The 20,141-nt window shown below is 43.0% G+C and overlaps 1 protein-coding gene across 1 annotated transcript in view; it reads left to right on the forward strand.

Moving 5' to 3' along the window:
* The first annotated feature begins 1,178 nt into the window (after positions 1–1,178).
* The window catches only part of EFCAB6 (EF-hand calcium binding domain 6), a 136,943-nt gene continuing 117,980 nt past the window's right edge, over positions 1,179–20,141 (forward strand). The window contains exons 1-4 of the mRNA XM_073316693.1: positions 1,179–1,320; positions 6,859–7,079; positions 8,562–8,650; positions 17,950–18,016. Coding sequence (XP_073172794.1) covers positions 1,179–1,320; positions 6,859–7,079; positions 8,562–8,650; positions 17,950–18,016 — 519 coding nt within the window. The remainder of the gene's footprint in view (positions 1,321–6,858; positions 7,080–8,561; positions 8,651–17,949; positions 18,017–20,141) is intronic.

Genomic DNA, 20,141 nt, shown 5'->3' on the forward strand with positions numbered 1-20,141 from the left:
TTTGCATTTCCAAAATTTGTACCTTCATTTTGCACCTGTAATTGAAATTCAGGGGCCATTTGCAATTCCTTTGCAGACACAACAAGGAGTATTTTTGCCTCTAAATAGCTGATCATGGGCAGAGATCAGGAAGCTAGAGGCACGAGTGTTCTAACTTGTTCCTGTCATTCATTTGAGTAGAGTGCAAACTTTCTGGGTGCAAACTACTCCTGAACAAAAAAAAAAAAAAAAAAAAAGGGAGACAGGGTCTTTGAAAATGTAACCTGGGGTCAAGTTCATCCTTGGTGTAACTTCACTGATACCAATAGAATTCCACTAAAGATAAATGTGATCCAATGTCTATGGGAAAAATAGCTGAAGTTTTATAAATAATGATCAAGGAACAGTGCTGAAAGGGTTGAACAGTGGTGTTGTTTTAGAATCTTTGATTCTATTGGCACTGAAAACATACAGCTATTTCAGATGGATGGAGCCAAATGTCCCAGTATGCTTTAGAGAAATACATATAATATGTCACATTATACCATCACAGTTTGAGCACTGTCTAGGAGACAAAAGCACCATTTTTTTTTCAGAAGTCCACCTTGCTGTTTTTGCTTGTTGTGTAATTTGCCTCAAGTTTCCTCACCAGAAAATCTAACACTTGTAAATAAAGCAGTCATTAATGTACTGTATAATGCACAGTTTTTGCATTCTCCTTTAGCAATAATATATATCAAACCCCCAAGAACTGTAATTATTTAAAACTGTTCATCTTGAAGTATATTATTGCTTGTAGAAAAAAGCTAAAAAGAAGCAAGCAAATGTTTTTATTTTTAGTCTTTTAATAAACATAACCTTCAAGATAACTTAATGCCATTTAAAAAATTCAGATAGCTAATTATTTATTATTTGAGACATGATTTAGTCTATTTATATTTTCTGCTCTGAAACACAAATTTGAAAGTGCCCACATAGGACAAACTTTAATTAACTTCCAATGCACAATTTAAAAGAGTCCCACATCTGCTTGGTCAGATTTGATTCTCTGTCAGTCAGAATCTTGAACAGCAACTTGGGCCTCTTTTCATTAAGTCAACTTTTATGCTTCTTGATACTGCCACCAGTCAAATTGTTTCCTTTTGTGTCCTAGGTTCTAAAGTAGTGTCATAATTGTGTTTTTAAATTCCCAAGGGACCATGGCCAGAGTGGTGAGTGCAGAAGACTTCAGTGGCTTACGCCCCTACTCTCATGGAATCAGATTTACTGCAAGACCACAGTCTACACCAGGCAGAGCATCATCATGCAGAAGCAGGCAAAGCGCAATGAAATCGGCCTCATGTACGTAGAGATTGTCGAGTTCTAGTTTTTATAAGCAACAGGATTTTAAACTGAAATCCCCGTATTGTCCACAAGACAAATGCAGCCTGAATCTGGCATTGCCTTCTTGGCCACCTCAGTTGTGTTATTCACTTAGGCCTAGACTGTGCTGTTTGACACAGTCCAGAGCAAGCTGCACTGCTCCAAGATGCACAGTGCCTCAGAGGGTTGTCTGATGCACAATGTCTCCAGTGTTCCCCTCTTACACTCTTAGGGGAGTAATTTGCTACAGCCTTTTACAGGGTGCATCGTACTCTCCCTACCCATTCCCTATACTCACACAGACACACACACAGGATGCATCTATCCAGCTGTACTGGGTGATGCATAGGAGGGATGGAACCATGGCCCTTTCTTGTCCAATCCCCTCCCTACCCACTTACGTGTAGAGAGGGAAAGGGGTATTAGGAGCACAGCTCCTGCTTTCTTCCCCATCCCTGCACCCAGAGCTGCAGTCCAGGCAGGTTTATTGCAGTTGCACAGGCACTTGGGGAACAGGGTCTTTTTCCCCACTACTCTGGGCAACCATCTAGCCCTTGATCTTAAAGCTGCTAGGTATGTACTATTGACAATGTCAGAGATTTCATGTATATCCTGTTATGCCATAATTATTATATGCTTACCCCTGAAAGAGCATATGCATATTTTATACTGGTAAGATTTATGAATCACTAAATGAAATAAAAATTGATAATACAGCTGTGAATATCTCATTTGCAAGAATGAAACATTGAGCGTTACTGGTGTTTAAGGCTTCCTGATTCACAGTTCATGCCTTTTTTCCTTCTTCCTTGCCATGAAGTTTTAATTTAAGGGGTAAATTCACTCTTGGCATAAATTGACACAGCTCCACTGATTTCAGTGGAGTCGCACTGTGAATTTGTATGCTCAACTTTCCTTTGTCAGAACTGATTACTGTTAATGATATGTGCAAGAAACCCCTTAATCAGGCCCTCTCCTGGGGAACTAATTGGATTTACAGTGACCAGAGTGCTGATTCAGCTGCTGGTTCTCAGCACTCTGTCACACCTTTCCCCCTTGATTGGTGGAAAAGTTTTTCCTTCCATGGGCTCTCCCTCCTTTACTGGAGGTGCTACTCTCCTGGAGTCTTTCACCCCCAGGGTGTTCCTCTCGGGTCCCTTTATGGAGTCCAGCCATTCTCTACCTGAAAAATCACATTTCTTGGGTGGGAGATGCCCCCATAATTCTGTCTCAGCCCATAGGTCTTCACATCAGGGGCAACCTTGTGGAATACTCTCCCCACTCTTGCCCCCCTTGTTTTGTGGCAGGACCCATTGGCACCCCTCACCCTTCCGGTTACCCAGAGTCTCTAATTCTCCAACACCTCCGAATGGCTCCTGGGGTCCCTCCTCCTGACGTTCGGGTGAGGGGGATTCCAATAACTACCCAACCCCTGTCAGTAAGTTCGGGTTCTCCTAACTGCACAAGGCTAATTCTGTGTTTTCTTCTTTCTCCCCCTCTTTCTTTAGGAGGCCTCCCTTTTCTTTGCTGTCCCCATGGTTTGTGTTCCCTTGTCTAGTGTTTTCCAACCCCTCTAAGTCTAGCTTCTCCTTTTGCTTCCCCAAATGTTTTATTCTTTCTCCTCCCTAGTGGGAGGAGCTGCAGTCCGTGGCTCCTATGTTGGGGTGGGACAGCATGTGCACTACCCCAGCCCGTTTCCATCTAAGCTTTCCCTGCACCTCCAGGGGTCCATCAGCCGGAAGGCAAAGTGTCGTATCACCATGGACGCATTCAAGCCACAGCCTTGCTCCCAGGAGCATCCAGTGGGGCTTCACCAATTCCTGTTTTACCAGTGAACAGTCTGAGGCAGTGTCCACTTTGGACCCCTTTGACACCTTCTCCCCACCTTTACAGAAACCATAGATAGTTTCTTTTTCCTTCCATGTCCAAGAGTCCCTGTCCAACTGCAGAACTCTGAAAACCCCCATTGTGTATCAGGGCAGTCTCTTTTTATGTGTCCTTGGTGTCCACACAGATAACAGACAATACCCCAAGTCCCAGCTGGAGTCCCCCTAGGTTCTTCCCTCTTCTTCTCTGTGACCTTTCCAGATTGGGTTTCTCCAACCCTCCTCCCCGGATCTGGTCCCTTAAACTGCCAACCCTCTTTCCTGGGAATGTCCACCTTCATGTACTCTTCCATGAGCTTGACCACAAAATCTAGAGTGATCAGCAGATGCCTCCTGACCCATAATCAGGTGATCTTAGGGATTCTCTTCAGGGGTTACAGTGGTTCAACAAGGACAAGTGCAGAGTCCTGCACTTAGGACGGAAGAATCCCATGCACCGCTACAGACTAGGGACCGAATGGCTAGGCAGCAGTTCTGTAGAAAAGGTTACAGTGGACGAGAAGCCGGATATGAGTCAACAGTGTGCCCTTGTTCCCCAGAAGGCTAATGGCATTTTGCACTGTATAAGTAAGAGCACTGACAGCAGATTGAGGGATGTGATCATTCCCCTCTATTTGACATTGGTGAGGTCTCATCTGGAATACTGTGTCCAGTTTTGGGCCCCACACTACAAGAAGGATGTGGAAAAATTGGAAAGCGTCCAGCAGAGGGCAACAAAAATGATTAGGGGACTGGAACATATGACTTATGAGGAGAGGTTGAGGGAACTGGGATTGTTTAGTCTGCAGAAGAGAAGAATGAGGGTGGATTTGATAGCTGTTTTCAACTACCTGAAAGGGGGTTCCAAAGAGGATGGATCTAGACTGTTCTCAGGGGTAGCAGATGACAGAACAAGGAGTAATGGTCTCAAGTTGCAGTGGGGGAGGTTTAGGTTGGATATTAAGAAAAACTTTTTCACTAGGAGGGTGGTGAAGCACTGGAATGGGTTACCTAGGGAGGTGGTGGAATCTCCTTCCTTTGAGGTTTTTAAGGTCAGGCTTGACAAAGCCCTGGCTGGGATGATTTAGTTGAGGATTGGTCCTGCTTTGAGCAGGGGGTTGGACTAGATGACCTCCTGAGGTCCCTTCCAACCCTGATATTCTATGATTCTGTGATTTCTAACTGTTTTAGAATTACTGCATCCATGATGTCACCTGCAATCTGAATGTCTGGCCTTGACCAGCTGGTAGCCAGTCTGTCAGTTTCTGGGGAAATGCCTAGGCTTGTAACCTCCCCCAGGTCCATCTAGTGCAGGGATTCTCAAACTGGGGGTCAGGACCCCTCAGGGGATTGCAAGGGTATTATATTGGGGGTCGTGAGCTGTCAGCCTTCACCCCAACCCCACTTTGCCTCCAGCATTTATAATGGTGGTAAATATATAAAAATGTGTTTTTAATTTTTAAGGGGGATCACACTCAAAGGCTTGCTATGTGAAAAGGGTTGCCAGTACAAATGTTTGAGAACCACTGATCTAGTGGCCCAAAACTTTTGCAGGGAACTTTTTTGTGGATAAGTCCACCTGATCTAGGATGACTGCCTTAATCACATCATAGTCCCATGCTTGCTCATTACTTAGGGCAGGTCTACACTTAAAACACTGCATCGACGCAGCTGCACTGATGGGCCACTATAGTATTTAAGTGAAGATGCTGCTACCCCCATGAGAGAACTTCTCCCATCAGCATAGTTAATCCACCTCCCCAAGAGGCAGGAGCTATGTTGACAGGAGAAGCTGTCCTACAGACATAGAGCTGGCTACATGAGGCGTTAGGTTGGTATAACTCTGTTGCTCAGGGGAGTGGATTTTTCATACCCCTGAGTGAGGTAGTTATACTGATATAGGTCTGTAGTGTAGACCTGGCCTTACAGCCATATAGGTTGTCTGAACTTGACCAAGAATGCATCAGGATCATTTGCAGGGCCCATCTTACAGACACCTATCACCTGTGTCTGGTTACTGTTCCCCGCTGCAGGACTCACAACATTATCTGCTGCTGCTGCGCATGGGCTTGGTCTCGAATAAAGTTCTGTAGGCTTTTCTGTTGCTCAGCTTGCCAGGCAAGCAAGCATGCACTGTTTCTCCAGGTGATGGAGGGTCTTCTCTATAGGGTCTTCTGTATCTCCTTCTGCTGTTCTACGAGCCATTGCAATGTCTCTTCCATTGCCTGGACTGCTGAACCTTTGCACTGGCTCCCCCATCAGGTTCTCTCTCAGTACAGATAAGGCAGCTCCAGGACAAGTCCCCACTTGAGACAGGGCACAGCCCTCAGTTCTTGTCTTCTCATATAAATGGCTCTCACACCCCTGGTCTGTAACCCCTGCTGTGTACTTTATTTGTGTTTTATTAACCACCATCCTCTTACAGTCCAGTGCAGAAATTCTTATTTACAGTATTTTACAAACATGAGAGGGGGAAAAGATCTCCCCATGCAGAGATCTCCCTTTACTCTGGCCTGGTTGGTTAGCTAGCTTTTCTTTCTCTCTCTCTCATCTTTTCCCTTGCATGGCTTTCCTGTGCTTCTTTTCTACTCTTTCAGTTAATGGGCAAATTAGCTCCTTAGGTCTTTCCCAATCCAGGCTGATCTGGTAATTAGCCATCCCTTCCCTCAATCAGGCCCTCTTCAGGGGAACTAATTAGATTTATAGTGACCAGAGTGCTAGTTCAGCTGCTGGTTCTCAGCACTCTGTCACAGAGGAGATGTGTGGAGGAGAAACTGCAGTAAAGTGTAAATAATATAAAGGGCCATATTCTGCCATTGAAGACAACTGAAATATTGTGTACAAATTGATGGCAGGACTTGCCTCAAAAATACGGAAAAATGTAAATGCACAACTAACTTCAATGTTTAGATTAGGGTGCTCAGCTCCTATTGTCTTCAAAGGAAGTATTACATTAGTATCGATGCCTGAATTTGGCCCTATAAATGCAGGAGAAATATCAGACCAAATCTTGTGGTCCTTATTCTGTTCTTACTCAGTCAAAGCTCTAATTGAAGTCAAGGGGAATTTGCTTGAGTAGGGATTACACGATTTGTCACCATGCTGTCCAGTTCTCCAGCCCTCCTTTTCCATGGGTGTTTTTACAGCAAGCTGGCTGTTGTATGGTAACATGCTTATCTGCAAAGGAGTCTGCACACAAACAATTGGTGCTGACACATCATTGGCAGATGACTTCACTAAGGAGTTTGATAACTGAATAAAGCATTTAAATGATACAAAGCAAAGACATTCAAGGTCTTTTTGTTCCTGCTGTAGTCTGAAGGGAGAGTGCTAGTGAGGATGGGATGGACAAATATATTGTGAGTTACTTTACATATGTTTTACTTTGTAACTTTACCAGCTCTTTTAGAGTATCTTCCAAGTTAACCTGTGTCTTGGCTATAATGTTATAAAGAAAGAGTTGGGAATTTTCTTAATACTACTTAGCACTTTTATATTGCTTTTGATCCTCAAAGTGCTGCACAAATGTTAATTAATTTACAGTGATATCTCTGAAGATGGATTGATTTATGTTGAATTCTCAGCAAAAAAACCTCACATTTGATTTTGCCAGGTTTAAGAGTGTATGGTAACTGTCTGATATGTTTTACAGCTACGTCTGTGCGCTCTGTCCCAGATCCCACACTGTCCTCCTCAGACATTGAGCAGATTTTACTTAAAAGGACAGCTGAAAAAGAAGGTGAACTTAAAAAAGCATTTCAGACAATTGACATTGATCACACCCTAACAGTCACAAAAGGCGAATTCAGGAGAGTGATTGAAATCTTTCTTTTTCCTCTGACACAAGCACAGTTTGATTCTGTGCTGGCACAGGTATGCTATGTTATAGATGTGTATAATCACTTGGGGGCTGTTTTTATCCACGTCAATGGCAGAATTTCCTCTCGATTTCAGTGGGAGCAGGAGCAGGTCTTGTTTTATCAAAATGATGATAGATGGGGCCAAATCCTTCTTGCCTTATTTGAGTAGTTCTAGTGAAGACAGTAGAATTACTTATGTGAGTAAAATGAACTAGATTTGGCCGTTAGTATTTCTTTTAAAGGATTCTGTCTGCATTATTGCTCCCAGTGTCTGAAGAAGTTACAATGCATAAGTAGCTTTTGTGATAATTAATCAAATTATGCAGTCTTATTCCTGGAGAAAGATCAGATTGAAAACCCTTTGAGTCGTGGTGGAACATGTTCTCATTTATATTGTAAGGAGCTTAGCACACTTTTGAGCACTGTAAAATAATGAATAATTGGGAGGAAGGATTGTTGTCTGTTCACCACCTTTAAGCCATAGCTAGGGTGGAATATATTCTTTAAAGACCACTAGCTGTATACACTGGTTGAGATTTTCAAAACCCACCAGGGGATAGCTATACAATGTCCATTAACTTCAAATGGAATTGTGTGGCTAACTCCTCTAGGCAACTTTGAAAATCTTAACTTCTTTGTCCATGGGGTCTGCTTTCTGGTATCAGCTCTGTAAAGTTCTCATTTTTTCAGTTTAGTAACTTAACTGTGGTACAACAACATTTAAAAATGAAGGGGAACTGCAAAGAGTTATACCACACACCTCCAAGCCATTGTTTCTAGTTGCTTTCAACATACTTACCCTTCTCCCCCACTGTTTATTATGCTAATGAGTAAGAGAAGACAGATTTTTGGCCCTCTGGAGTTCCAGTTCTGGCCCCTGCGGCCGTGACTTTCTGTCCAAAGGTTTCACAGATTTTAGGTTTTATATCCTTTCCAACATGCTTGATGTTTGATTTTCATGTATGTTGTGCTGTTACAAGGTGTTATCTTCACATTTTAAAAATATTGGTCTCTGGTATAATCAAGGACCCTAATTACTTACATTTTAACTGAAAACAGTGCTGAATTTTCAAATAAGAAATATGTGGATCCACAAGCAATATGTGCATCAATATGTGGAAATACCTTACATATGAATGTGGTACACAGGGAAAGATTGTCTCACAGGTTAGATTAGATGAGATATATTTTTACACATGGACACAGAAGATCATAGGGTTAGGGATCCTTGTCACTTGTAAGTGTAGGATATAGCCTCTTGCTGGAGGATTTATCAGATATACATTGATACTATACTCGAGCCTAAACAAAGGTGAGAAGAAATGACATGCAGTACATGCAACAAAAGAGAGGTTATCAGAGGAGATTATTTTTGTGTTTTAATAAAGTAATTAACTAATAATGGAAGTGAATGGTTTTTTTTAGTCCCATGAGATTTCATTACAGGATTTATCTAGAAATCCATTTATCTAACACTCTTTTTATTGAAATATAGATTCCGATGACTAGCAAAGTTACTGTACCATATCTTGACTTCCTGGCAAAGTTCACTAGGGTTGCCAAAAGTACCAATATGCAAAGAAGGTAAGAGCTTCTTATTACATAATCCCATTGTTCCCAACTGTACTAATGGATCACTTGCTAGCAGTCTGCAGAGAGCAGGCTGGTTAAGTGGTTCTAGCTCCCTTTGTTTCCAGCTGTTACATTGTGTTACAAACGGCTCCAGATACATTAAGTACTTTTCCAATGTCGCTTTTCCATATAAACAATTGGTGTAGTTGCCATTGGATCTTATATGATCACTGAAGGGAAAGGAGTACTTGTGGCACCTTAGAGACTAACAAATTTATTTGAGCATTGGCTTTAGTAAGCTACAGCTCACTTCATTGGATGCATTCAGTGGAAAATACAGTGCGGAGATTTATATACACAGAGAACATGAAGCAATGGGTGTTACCATACACAATGTAATGAGGGTGATCACTTAAGATGAGCTAATACCAGCAGGAGAGGGGGGGACGGAACCTTTTGTAGTGGTAATCAAGGTGGGCCATTTCCAGCAGTTGACAAGAACGTCTGAGGAACAGTGTGGGGTGGGAATAAACATGGGGAAATAGTTTTACTTTGTGCGATGACCCATCCACTCCCAGTCTCTATTCAAGCCTAAGTTTTAATTGTATCCAATTTGCAAATTAATTCCAATTCAGCAGTCTCTCATTGGAGTCTGTTTTTGAAGTCTTTTTGTTGTAATAGTGCGACTTTTAGGTCTGTAATTGAGTGACCAGAGAGATTGAAGTGTTCTCCGACTGGTTTATGAATGTTATAATTCTTGACATCTGACTTGTGTCCATTTATTCTTTTACGTAGAGACTGTCCAGTTTGACCAATGTACATGGCAGAAGGGAATTGCTGGCACATGATGGCATATATCACATTGGTAGATGTGCAGGTGAACGAGCCTCTGATAGTGTGGCTGATGTGATTACGCCCTATGATGGTGTCCCCTGAATAGATATGTGGACACACTTGGCAACGGGCTTTGTAGCAAGGATAGGTTCCCGGGTTAGTGGTTCTGTTGTGTGGTATGTGGTTGCTGGTGAGTATTTGCTACAGGTTGAAGGGCTGTCTGTAAGCAAGGACTGGCCTGTCTCCCAAGATCTGTGAGAGTGATGGGTCATCCTTCAGGATAGGTTGTAGATCCTTGATGGTGCGTTGGAGAGGTTTTAGTTGGGGGCTGAAGGTGATGGCTAGTGGCGTTCTGTTATTTTCTTTGTTGGGCCTGTCCTGTAGTAGGTAACCTCTGGGTACTCTTCTGGCTCTGTCAGTCTGTTTCTTCACTTCAGCAGATGGGTACTGTAGTTGTAAGAATGCTTGATAGAGATCTTGTAGGTGTTTGTCTCTGGGGAGGTGTCTGTCAGGCCATTGATCTTGTAATGTAAACATATAGAGCTTCAAGCCTAATTGGTATATTCTGTGAACTAGTAGTAAGTGTAAGTGAGTATATGAGAAGTTAGATGTGAGCGGAGGCTCACATTTTTTAGGGATACTCAAAACATATCACTCAACTTGCAGGATGCCGTGTCTTACAAAGACACAATCTGAGGGACTCACAAACATTATTCCGGCAGGAAAGTTAAAATGCTGTGGGATTCATTCCTTCAATGTAAATAACGTTCTTCTTTGAGAGATGTAGCTGTGGGTCCTTCACTCCAGGTGAAGATGCATCCCTGCGTCTTTGTTTGGAGAGTTTTGCAGCAGTGCCTGTATGGGTCACGCATGCGTGGTGCCTGCCTCACATGCCATTGGCATCTCAATAGCTCGTGAATGACCCAGACGCCTCAGTTCCTTCTCTACTGTCCCCGGCCTGAGATGGAGCTCAGCAGTCCTGTTGAAAACCTTCATTTTCCAATTAGACAGATTATATAAATTAATAAATTGGGTTAGTTTTAGGTTAGTTTAGTCAGATAAGTTTCAGTTGTTAGACTTACAGCCCCTGTAAACAAAGAAATTATTTTACATCCCATAGTGCAGTTAGTAGTAGTTAGAAAATGCCTGGTGCACCGGGTTTTAAAAGATGCACAAAGAGGCGATGCCTATCTCAGATGGACACTCTCAATGTGTCTGTTGCCTGGGGGAATCCCACATTCCCCAGAAATGTGCCCATTGTAATAAACTGAAGGCTAGGGCACGAAAAGATGGGGACCTGAGGCTTAAACTCATCCTCATGGAAAAGGCCCTCAGACCAGCCTCCAACCCTGGGCAGGAACCCTTTTCTCGGCAGAGGTCACCAGTCTCCTCAACACCATTGTTCCCTAGGGACAAAAAAATGGCAAAATAGCAGCCAGCTTCCTAGCCTCATAGAGAGGACATCACCTCAAAATGGTCATCGACCAAATCGGTGCCGACTGCTCCACAGCTCAGCACCTATAATGCTCCAGGCACCTCCGGCACGGTCCATGCAGCGGCCGCCGTCAGTACCCCCTGCTCCAGTGCCGAGGCTAATAGCTTTAAGCTGCCTGCCTCCACCATGGCACCGTCAATAGCGCCAAAGGAGATGGTACTGACAACCGCTCCTATTCCTGTGCTGCAGACTAATGTGCTCAGTGTGAAGGTGCTGGCACAAGTTACTTGAGTACTGGTACAATTGGCACCCTGCCCCTTGGCACCGATGCTCTCGGCACAGTGGCTTTTCATGCATCAGAAAGATCTGTTGGTCTCCCCAACTCCAGAATCTCCTTTATTGGGCACCGAATGTCTCACTGGGACCGTCAGTACTGCATCGTCAGCTGTCTCTGATACCATCACAGTTTTCCAGACATGAAGATGTTGAGATTGAAGAGGCATTCTCCCAACACCATTCTTCCCTGATTAAGACACTTATTGCTACCGGACTATTAAGATCACGGTCCTCATATTCTTATGATGTACCACCTTGGTATGGCCACCCATGGATGGGACCACCATGCCCTTCCCAGGTCATTGGCCATACTGGAGTCCCTGGAAGTCTTATAGAAGACACCATAGCAGCTGCCCCAGTCCACGTAGGGATGACACCAGATCTCCACCTCCACCTTCATGGTCTGTAGCATTGGAAACATGAGAGGAGCCCATGGTACAACAGATAGAGGGCACTGCTCGTGACACCTCGCCAACCAATAACAACTCATCTTTCTCATGAGACGAGGCTATTTTGCCTCCACCACCAACCACAGCAGACTATTTTACCCACTTTCAGGACTTATTCAAAAGAGAGGCTAACGAGCTTAAGATCGCTCTGGTGGAAGTGCCGGAAACTCAGCATGAGTTAACTGATATCTTACAGACATCGGCCTCCTCCAAGATAGCATTACCAATCAATGGAGCTATCATGGAACCTGCCTAGACGGTGTGGTAAATTTCAGCCACAATACCCCCAATCTGCAAAAGGGCAGACCGAAAATATTACGTTCCCTCCAAGGGATCTGAATTTCTTTTCACACACCCAGCACCCAATTCGCTGGTAGTGGAAATGGCCAACCAAAGGAGTAAACAACATTTTCGGTCCACTCCCTCCAATAAGGAGAGTAAGAGATTGGACCTATTCAGCTGCAAAGTATACTCTTCATCTACGCCACAATTCAGAGTGGTGAATTATGCAGCATTACTTCCCAAGTATGACCACAAGAATTATGGTAAATTTATGGAATTTATTAATGACATTCATGAGGAAAAGAGATAACAATTCAAAGCTCTGGTCTCTGAAGGGCAGGTGATCTCACACATGGCTCTATAGTCCTCACTGGATACCGCTGACATGGCCGCCAGGTCCACCACTATAGACGTAGTCATGCGCTGAGCCTCCTGCTTCAGTTCTTCGTCATTCCCCCGGGAGCCACAAAATACTGTCAAAGATGTCCCTTTTGATGGAGAAAAATTGTTTTCAGCCAAAACAAATGAAGTGCTGCACACCATGAAGGATTCACAGGCCACCGTTCGGTCCCTTGGTGTCCATACACCTGCCACAAGAAGGAAACAATACACGTATCAACCGTATCAGTACCCTAGATAGCTGGCATACACACAGCAACATCAAAGGTTATACAATGAACAGCGGTAACAATGACAGAGACAGAGACCACAACGACAACGCCCTCCACTACCAGCAACGTCCCAACCACCTTCCTCAAATAAGCAAATCTGAAGTCTTGGTAGAGGGTCTAGAAGACCTTTCACCCATTCCAGAGCTTCCACCAACCATCCAGCTCTTTGGAGACCATTTGCTCCCCTTCGATGCCAATTGGGTGGCAAGCACCAAAAACAAATGGGCCCTAGAAGTCATCCGATTGGCTATACCATTCCTTTCTTGTCTATACTCCTTTCCCACCCCCTCCTTGTCCCTTTTCAGGGACCTCTCTCACGATAAATTGCTTCGCCAAGAGGTAGAAGAGGGGCAGTGGAGACTGTCCTGCTCAACACAGAGGGAAGGGGTTTTACTCCCACTGTTTTTTAACACAAAAGAAAAGTGGGGGGTGGTAACCCATCCTTGATCTCAGGCAATTGAACAAGTTCGTGAAAAAGCAAAGATTCAGGATGGTTACCTTAACAATAGTAATACCAGCACTGGAGCAGAGGGACTGGTTTTCAGCCCTCCACCTGCAGGATGCTTATTTTCATGTCACTGTACACCCTGCCCACAGACATTTTCTGAGGTTTACTTTGGGCACAGACCACTACCAGTACAAGGTTGTACCTTTCGGCCTGTCAACAGAGCCTCATGTTTTCTCAAAGATTCTCATGGTAGTAATGGCGCACTTGAGAAAACAAGAAATAATAATTTTTCCTTACCTGGACGACTGTCTCCTAAAGTCACGCACCCCATCGGACACCATTCAATTAACTCAAACGACCACACACTGTTTCCAGAGTCTTGGCCTACAAATAAACATAAACAAATCTACAATAAAACCAACTCAACAACTGGAGTTCATTGGCACTCACTTTGATTCGAGGGTGGCAATGGCATCACTTCCACAAGAGAGATTCAACACTATAAAGACACTCCGATCCACAGTTCGGAACAGTCCACAGATCACTGACCACAAATGCCTACAACTACTGGGCCACGTGGCGGCATTCATGTTTGTAGCGCTGCCTACATGCCCTGTCTACAAGGCTGGCTAGCAACCATTTACAGACCAACCAAACACAGGTTAACATACGATTAAGTATGCCCCCAAGGTCAAGGATTCACTAACCTGGTGGACTCCATCACACAATCTGTTCTTGGGTATCCCATTCACACAAGATTCTCCATCGCTTATGATCACAATGGCTGCATCCCTTATCAGATGGGGAGCACACATCCAACATCACACAGTTCAGGGACTATGGTCCACAACAGAGACAAGGCTACACATAAACCTGCCAGAACTTCGCAATGCCTGCCTCCACTTCCTGCCACTCATAAGAAACCCAAACATCAGAGTAATGAGTGGCAACATCGCCTGTATGTTTTACATTAACAGACAAGGGGGAGCCTGATTGCATTCACTATGTGCTGAGGCTATGAGACTCTGGAATTGGTGCATCCAGCACAATATCCCTATCTCAGCTTCCTACCTACCTGGATGCCATAACACCATGGCAGATGAACCCAGCAGATGTTTTCTCCTCAATCACGAATGGGAGTTAAACAATGCCATCTTGGAAGACATATTCCGAACTTGGGGTTACCCACAAATGGACCTATTCACGACAGCACACAACATGAAATGCCCCAAATTCAGCTCCAGGTCCAGTCTGAGGAATTGATGGGGGAATGCGTTCATGATCAATTGGAACTCAGACCTTCTATACACGTTCCCACCGATACCATTACTAACCAGAGTGGTGCTGAAGAGAAGGATCAAGAGGGCCACGGTAATCTTAATAGCCCCCACATAGCCGAGACAAGCGTGGTATCTGTACGTAACACAGATGTCTGGACATACCCCAATCACACTCCCTCTACAGATAGACGTATTAACCCATGCTACATCTCAAGGCATGGTTCTCTAATGATGAGTTAAATTGCTCTGAGTAGGTCCAGAGAGTGCTGCTACAAAGTAGCAAACATACTAGACATAGCATCTATCTCCACAAATGAAGGAAATTTACGACATGGTGTTCCACCAGACAAACCATTGCAACATTTGCACCTCTTCCAATGATATTGGACTACCTCCTGGAACTGAAACAATCTGGTGTTTCCCTCAGCTCAGTAAAGGTGCATCTTACAGCTATCGCTACCTTCCACCAAAAAATTGGTGACACTACAATCTTTGCTCACCCTATCACAAAGCAATTCTTTAAGGGTATCCAAACTCTCTGTCTGGACGTGAGACCACCCAAGCAACCATGGGACTTAAGCTTGGTCCTAACAAAAAGCTTGGTCCTGATGCATAAACCGTTCAAACCTTTAGTAACCTACTCCCTACTACACCTGTCCATGAAAGTGGCATTTCTGATAGCAATCACATCATCTAGACGTGTGGGAGAAATCAGGGTACTGATGGCAGACCTACCATATACTATCTTTTTTAAAGATAGAGTCACTTTGCCAACCCATCCCAAATTCCTTCCCAAAGTACATTCATCCTTCACATCAATCAACCAGTCAACTACCAACTTTCTTTCCTAAACCACACGCCAACACTTTTGAAGCCAAAATGCACACATTGATGTTCGGAGAGTATTGTCTTTTTACCTCGATAGGACCAAGCCATTTAGAGTCTCACAGAAACCTTTTATCTCTATTGCAGAATGCTCTAAGGGTAACTCTATATCCACTCAAAGAACATCTAAATGGATATCTGGCTGCATTCAACTATGTCATCAATTAAGAGGCACACAACCTCCAATGGGAATCAAGATGCACTCTTCCATATCAATATTGACATCAGTGGCATTTCTAAGCAATGTTCCTCTTATAGACATTTGCAAAGCTGCCACCTGGGCCTCTGAACACATCTTTGCTAAACATTATGCTGTTATGCAAGGTCCTCAGGTGGATACTCAACTTGGCTGAGCTGTACTATCAACAGCTATTTTACCAACTCCGAAGCCACTACCATCCTAGGTGGGCACTGCTCTTCAGTCACCTAGAGTGGAGCACCTACAGGGACATCTCTCTCTCTTGAAGAGACAGTTACTCACCTTGTACAGTAACTGAGGTTCTTCTAGATGAGTGTCCCTGTGGGTGCTCCACTGCCCACCCTCCTCTCCTCTACTTTGGAGTTTGGAGTAGGCTCCGTGGTAGAGAAGGAACTGAGGAGTCTGGGTCATGCGTGCACTATTGAGGCGCCAACGGCATGCAAAATAGGCACCATGTGTGCACGACCTATATGGACATGCTGCAAAACTCTCCGAGCAAAGGCACAGGGACATACCTTCACCTGGCGTGGAGCATTCACAGGGACAACTCTTGAAGAACCTCAGTTACTGCACAAGGTGAGTAACTTTCTCCTCTCTGGAGCTTCACTTTTAAATCCTTCTTTACTTCTGATGTAAATCACTTTCAGCAATAAAAGTGTGGAGGTACCAATTTTGTGTGGTAGGTAGGTAACTTTGGGATTAAAATGGGTGCCTTCCCGTCACATGAGGGACATCTGAGAGGTACTATATAATGCAAAGCATTCTCTGAGTACCATACTGTACATTATACTGTAAAACGAATCCTACATTTACCTAGTAGCTTTGCTCCAAAAGCATGATATAATTTAACCTCCTCCCTTTCCCCCCTAATTCCCCCTCCCTTTTGGGATGACAGGGTAAGGTCTCTGCAATGGGATCCTCATGGAGATTTCCTTTCATAGATTCCCTCTCCTGCAGGTTTGACTGTGGGAGCAGATGATCCAGGCTCTGACAGACAGTTGCCTTAGAAATTATTCTACAGATTCTGACCCAGCTCTTTTACCGTCAAGTGTAAAGTTAACTAACCTCCCAGAGAATGAAGGGGAAACAACAGTGGGAGTAGTCCACTGAAAGGAAGCAGGAGGAAGGGAGAGGAGGAGAGGAAGGGAGGCAGAAAATGGGAGGAGGGAATTTAAGGCTGCTTTCTTCCAGAGAAACAAGGGATTGTGATTAATTAGCAAAAACTAATTAAATAGAGAATGAAGGCTCATGCTCAAAATGAAAGATTAATCCCTTTTTATATCATGGAAAAAATAATGAATAGGTTAAACATGTGGGGCCTGATTTTCCTCTCACTTCCGCATGGAATCCGAATGAGTTTAGTTCATAAACTCTTGGTTTATACTGGTGAAAGGGAACAGAATCAAACCTATAATTAGAAAATGCTGCATTTTGACCGGCCAAATACTTGTAGACTTGTATTAAAACTACATGCAATGTAAATCAGAAAATGTTGTGAAGAAAACTAAATGTGGGATAGCTGTAGCTTCACTTACAGGAGTTTTCCACAGGAGGGCACTGCAGGTGCTGTTTTTCCAGAGAAAATTTTGTAAGAGGGAGCTTAGGGCTGGTTTCTGCCTTGATTTAAAGCCCACACAATCTCAATGAACCCAGTAGGCTGTAAGTCAGGGCAGAATTTGGTCTTTAGCACTTGATCCTGCAAATACACACCTGAGTACTTTCTTGCATAAGTATTTGCAGGGTCAAGCCCTTAGTTAGGGGAAGAGCCTGGGAAAACAGGAATTTAGAATCTGTTGGATCCATTGAGAAAAATAAAATTTGTTAATTGTTAATTGTGAAAATGACTTGGTCTGTGATTTTGATGTAAGTAAATGGGTGAAAGTTTGGCCATTCTTTTTCTAAAAGACCTCACATGTTAAAAGATCATTGACAATGATTATATAAATGCAAAGGGCTAGATCCTCATTTATGGCTGAGGAGCACTCAATGCAGCTGGGCATTGAGGTACAGAGATGTCCTTTGTGCTCACCTGATTCTAGGACTCCTGTGTGTGTCAGTCTTGTTCCCTGCCCCAGCCACATATCAGTATCAGCTGCCAATGGTCCCAATGGGCTGTTATAACAGCTGGGGATTGCTTAGGCACTGGGAAGCTATGCTATTGTCCTCCAGCCTCTTCCTCCACATTGTCAGGTGCAAGGTGTAGGAGCTACAATGTCTCTACATTGCTCAAGAATCCACTTGCACGGGGAGATCATCTGGGAGCTTGATCCACCAGATTCAGGACTACTTTGTGCCAGTGGAGCAGTGCAATGCAGCCAGGCCCAGAGCCCTGTGCAGGATCAGTGTGGAGGCCCATTCCTGCAGTCTTTACTCATTCCATACTTAGGTAAAACTCTCACTGATATCAATAATTGGGCCATTGTTGGTCTACAACAGTAATGTAATGCATTTGCCTTATGTCTAATCCTTTTGCTAATATTGTTTATTTTTAGATGGAATGATAGCCAAGACAGCCAAACCATGACATTAAGTCAGCTGGAGTCCCTCTTAAAGGAAAAGGTACCGTAGGGGTGGATAGTACCAGAAACTGATTGCTAAAATGGTTATTTACTTTATAAGTTAAGTTCTGGCATTACATAAATGGTACTGGTACTCTCAGTTCTAGATGTTGCTGGCTTGAATAACGGGGCTGGATTCATTTAAGGGGCCTGATTCTTCACTTTAGTGCATCTTGGGTAATCAGTAAAATTTGTGCAGAGTTGTAAAAAAAAAAAAGATACCAAGTCAGAAAAACAGCATTTTAGGCCATTCACTTTGCATGAAAGTAAACAGCGACACAAGGGGACAGGCTGTGAACTATCCAGCCTAAGATCTCTGGACTCCATGTTGTGTGGAAAAAACTCTAGTACCTTCTTCTGATAATTCAGGTAATAGTGGAATGGCTATGTGTAAGATAGATTTTTCTCTGATGGAGTAAAAAATATCCAACATCAATGTAGTAATCTTTTATTATACTTGGACATCAGTTAAGCCAACCAGAGATACCGTATCATAGAAAATATTTGCCATGGCACAGAGCTCACCAGAAGAATGTTCTATGCCCTCTGGAGCATTATGTATCATGTCCCACCTCACCCCAAGATTTTCATGTAAGCAAAAAAGCATCCTAGGACATAACCTTGTGCAAATCCTGCTCCCTACACTGATTGGCACAGGCTTGGCACATATATTGGGAGGAGACAATAAAATCCTTCCTATTTTACAGCTTCTGTTGCAACCTCAAGGCTGCAGTAACATCCTCAGCCCATGTACCCCTCTTATATGGTGGACATCTGAATATATCTTTTTCTCTAGTCTGAGTAAAATATTAACATATCGCAGAGCTGTTAGGACAGATTGTACCCAAGACAATCTTTCCTCACTGCAGAAAAGCCTATCAATCATAGCTGAATATAGTTTATTATTAATGTCATAGCTTTTATTCATTTGGCTATATGCAACTAACTGGAGAGTAACATTTACATTTTCATGTTGAGTATGTCATATCACAAAAGAATCAGCTTAGATATCTTCTTATTATGGAATTTATTAATTGAAAATATCCCCCAAAGTCCTAATTAGGGTTCTGGTACACTTAATTTCCCAGGTTCTGTGTTATTTTTTTAAGGAATTCTGAAACAGAGGTGATATGTATATTCAAGTATATTAATAGAAACTGCTATCAATTTAAAAGTAAGGTTACTGCTACATATATATTCCAGGAAAATTTTAATTAAAACCACCAAGCATTTCAATGTATGGAAATTAACCAGCGAAATAAATAAATGTTCAGATACACTTAGTATTCATACAATCTCTTAAATAAATATTCACCTATAAAATGGCACATTGATTATTCCCAAACCAAACTTTACTCTGCTCCTCCATATATGCCCTTCATCCATTTAACAGGGACATGTTTGTATCAATTACTGTGATTGTGTGGGAATTTGTGCACACACATTTCTAAAAATTGGGTCTTAATGCCATTTTTTCTTTAACTGTAAAAGAGAGGATAATAATTCTCACCTCACAAGGGTTGAACTCATTCATGCTTGTAAAACAGTTTGAGATATTCAGATGGAAGGTTCTATAGAAGTGAACAGTGTTGTTATAATGAAATACATGCAGCTACAGTACAAGAGGATGGACTACATGACCCACTTGATGTCCCGTCTAGTCCAAGTGATTTTGTGACATAACAATCACCACTTTTATTTTCCATAAGTAAGCCTAGCCACCTTCATAATAATTCTTAAATATTTAGAAATGCAAAGAAAAGCTAGGAAAAGATTTGGAATATTTCAAATGCATGATCAAAGCTATGAAGCTAGATCTGAACATGGGATTATTTTCTTTCTAGCCACTTGCAATAACAGTTTTGCAGTAGACCACTATCAGAAGAGCTGGTGAAAACATGGGAGGGAAGTAATACTGTATGGGGAGAATGGCCATTACATTCTGGATTTTTTGTGGCACATCCTAAATACAGCACTCAGTGCAAGAAGCTGGCCAGATGCTAAGCAGATGTATATAAAGATGAACAAAATGAATCATCTCCGTCTATTTAGCGAGTGGCTTAAGAGCCAATCTGAAGAAGTTAAGACAGCCCAATGGCTGGAGCAGCCTGTGTAGTCCTTTCTGT

Source organism: Lepidochelys kempii, chromosome 1 (assembly GCF_965140265.1).
Source record: "Lepidochelys kempii isolate rLepKem1 chromosome 1, rLepKem1.hap2, whole genome shotgun sequence".
Classification (NCBI taxonomy): domain Eukaryota; kingdom Metazoa; phylum Chordata; order Testudines; family Cheloniidae; genus Lepidochelys; species Lepidochelys kempii.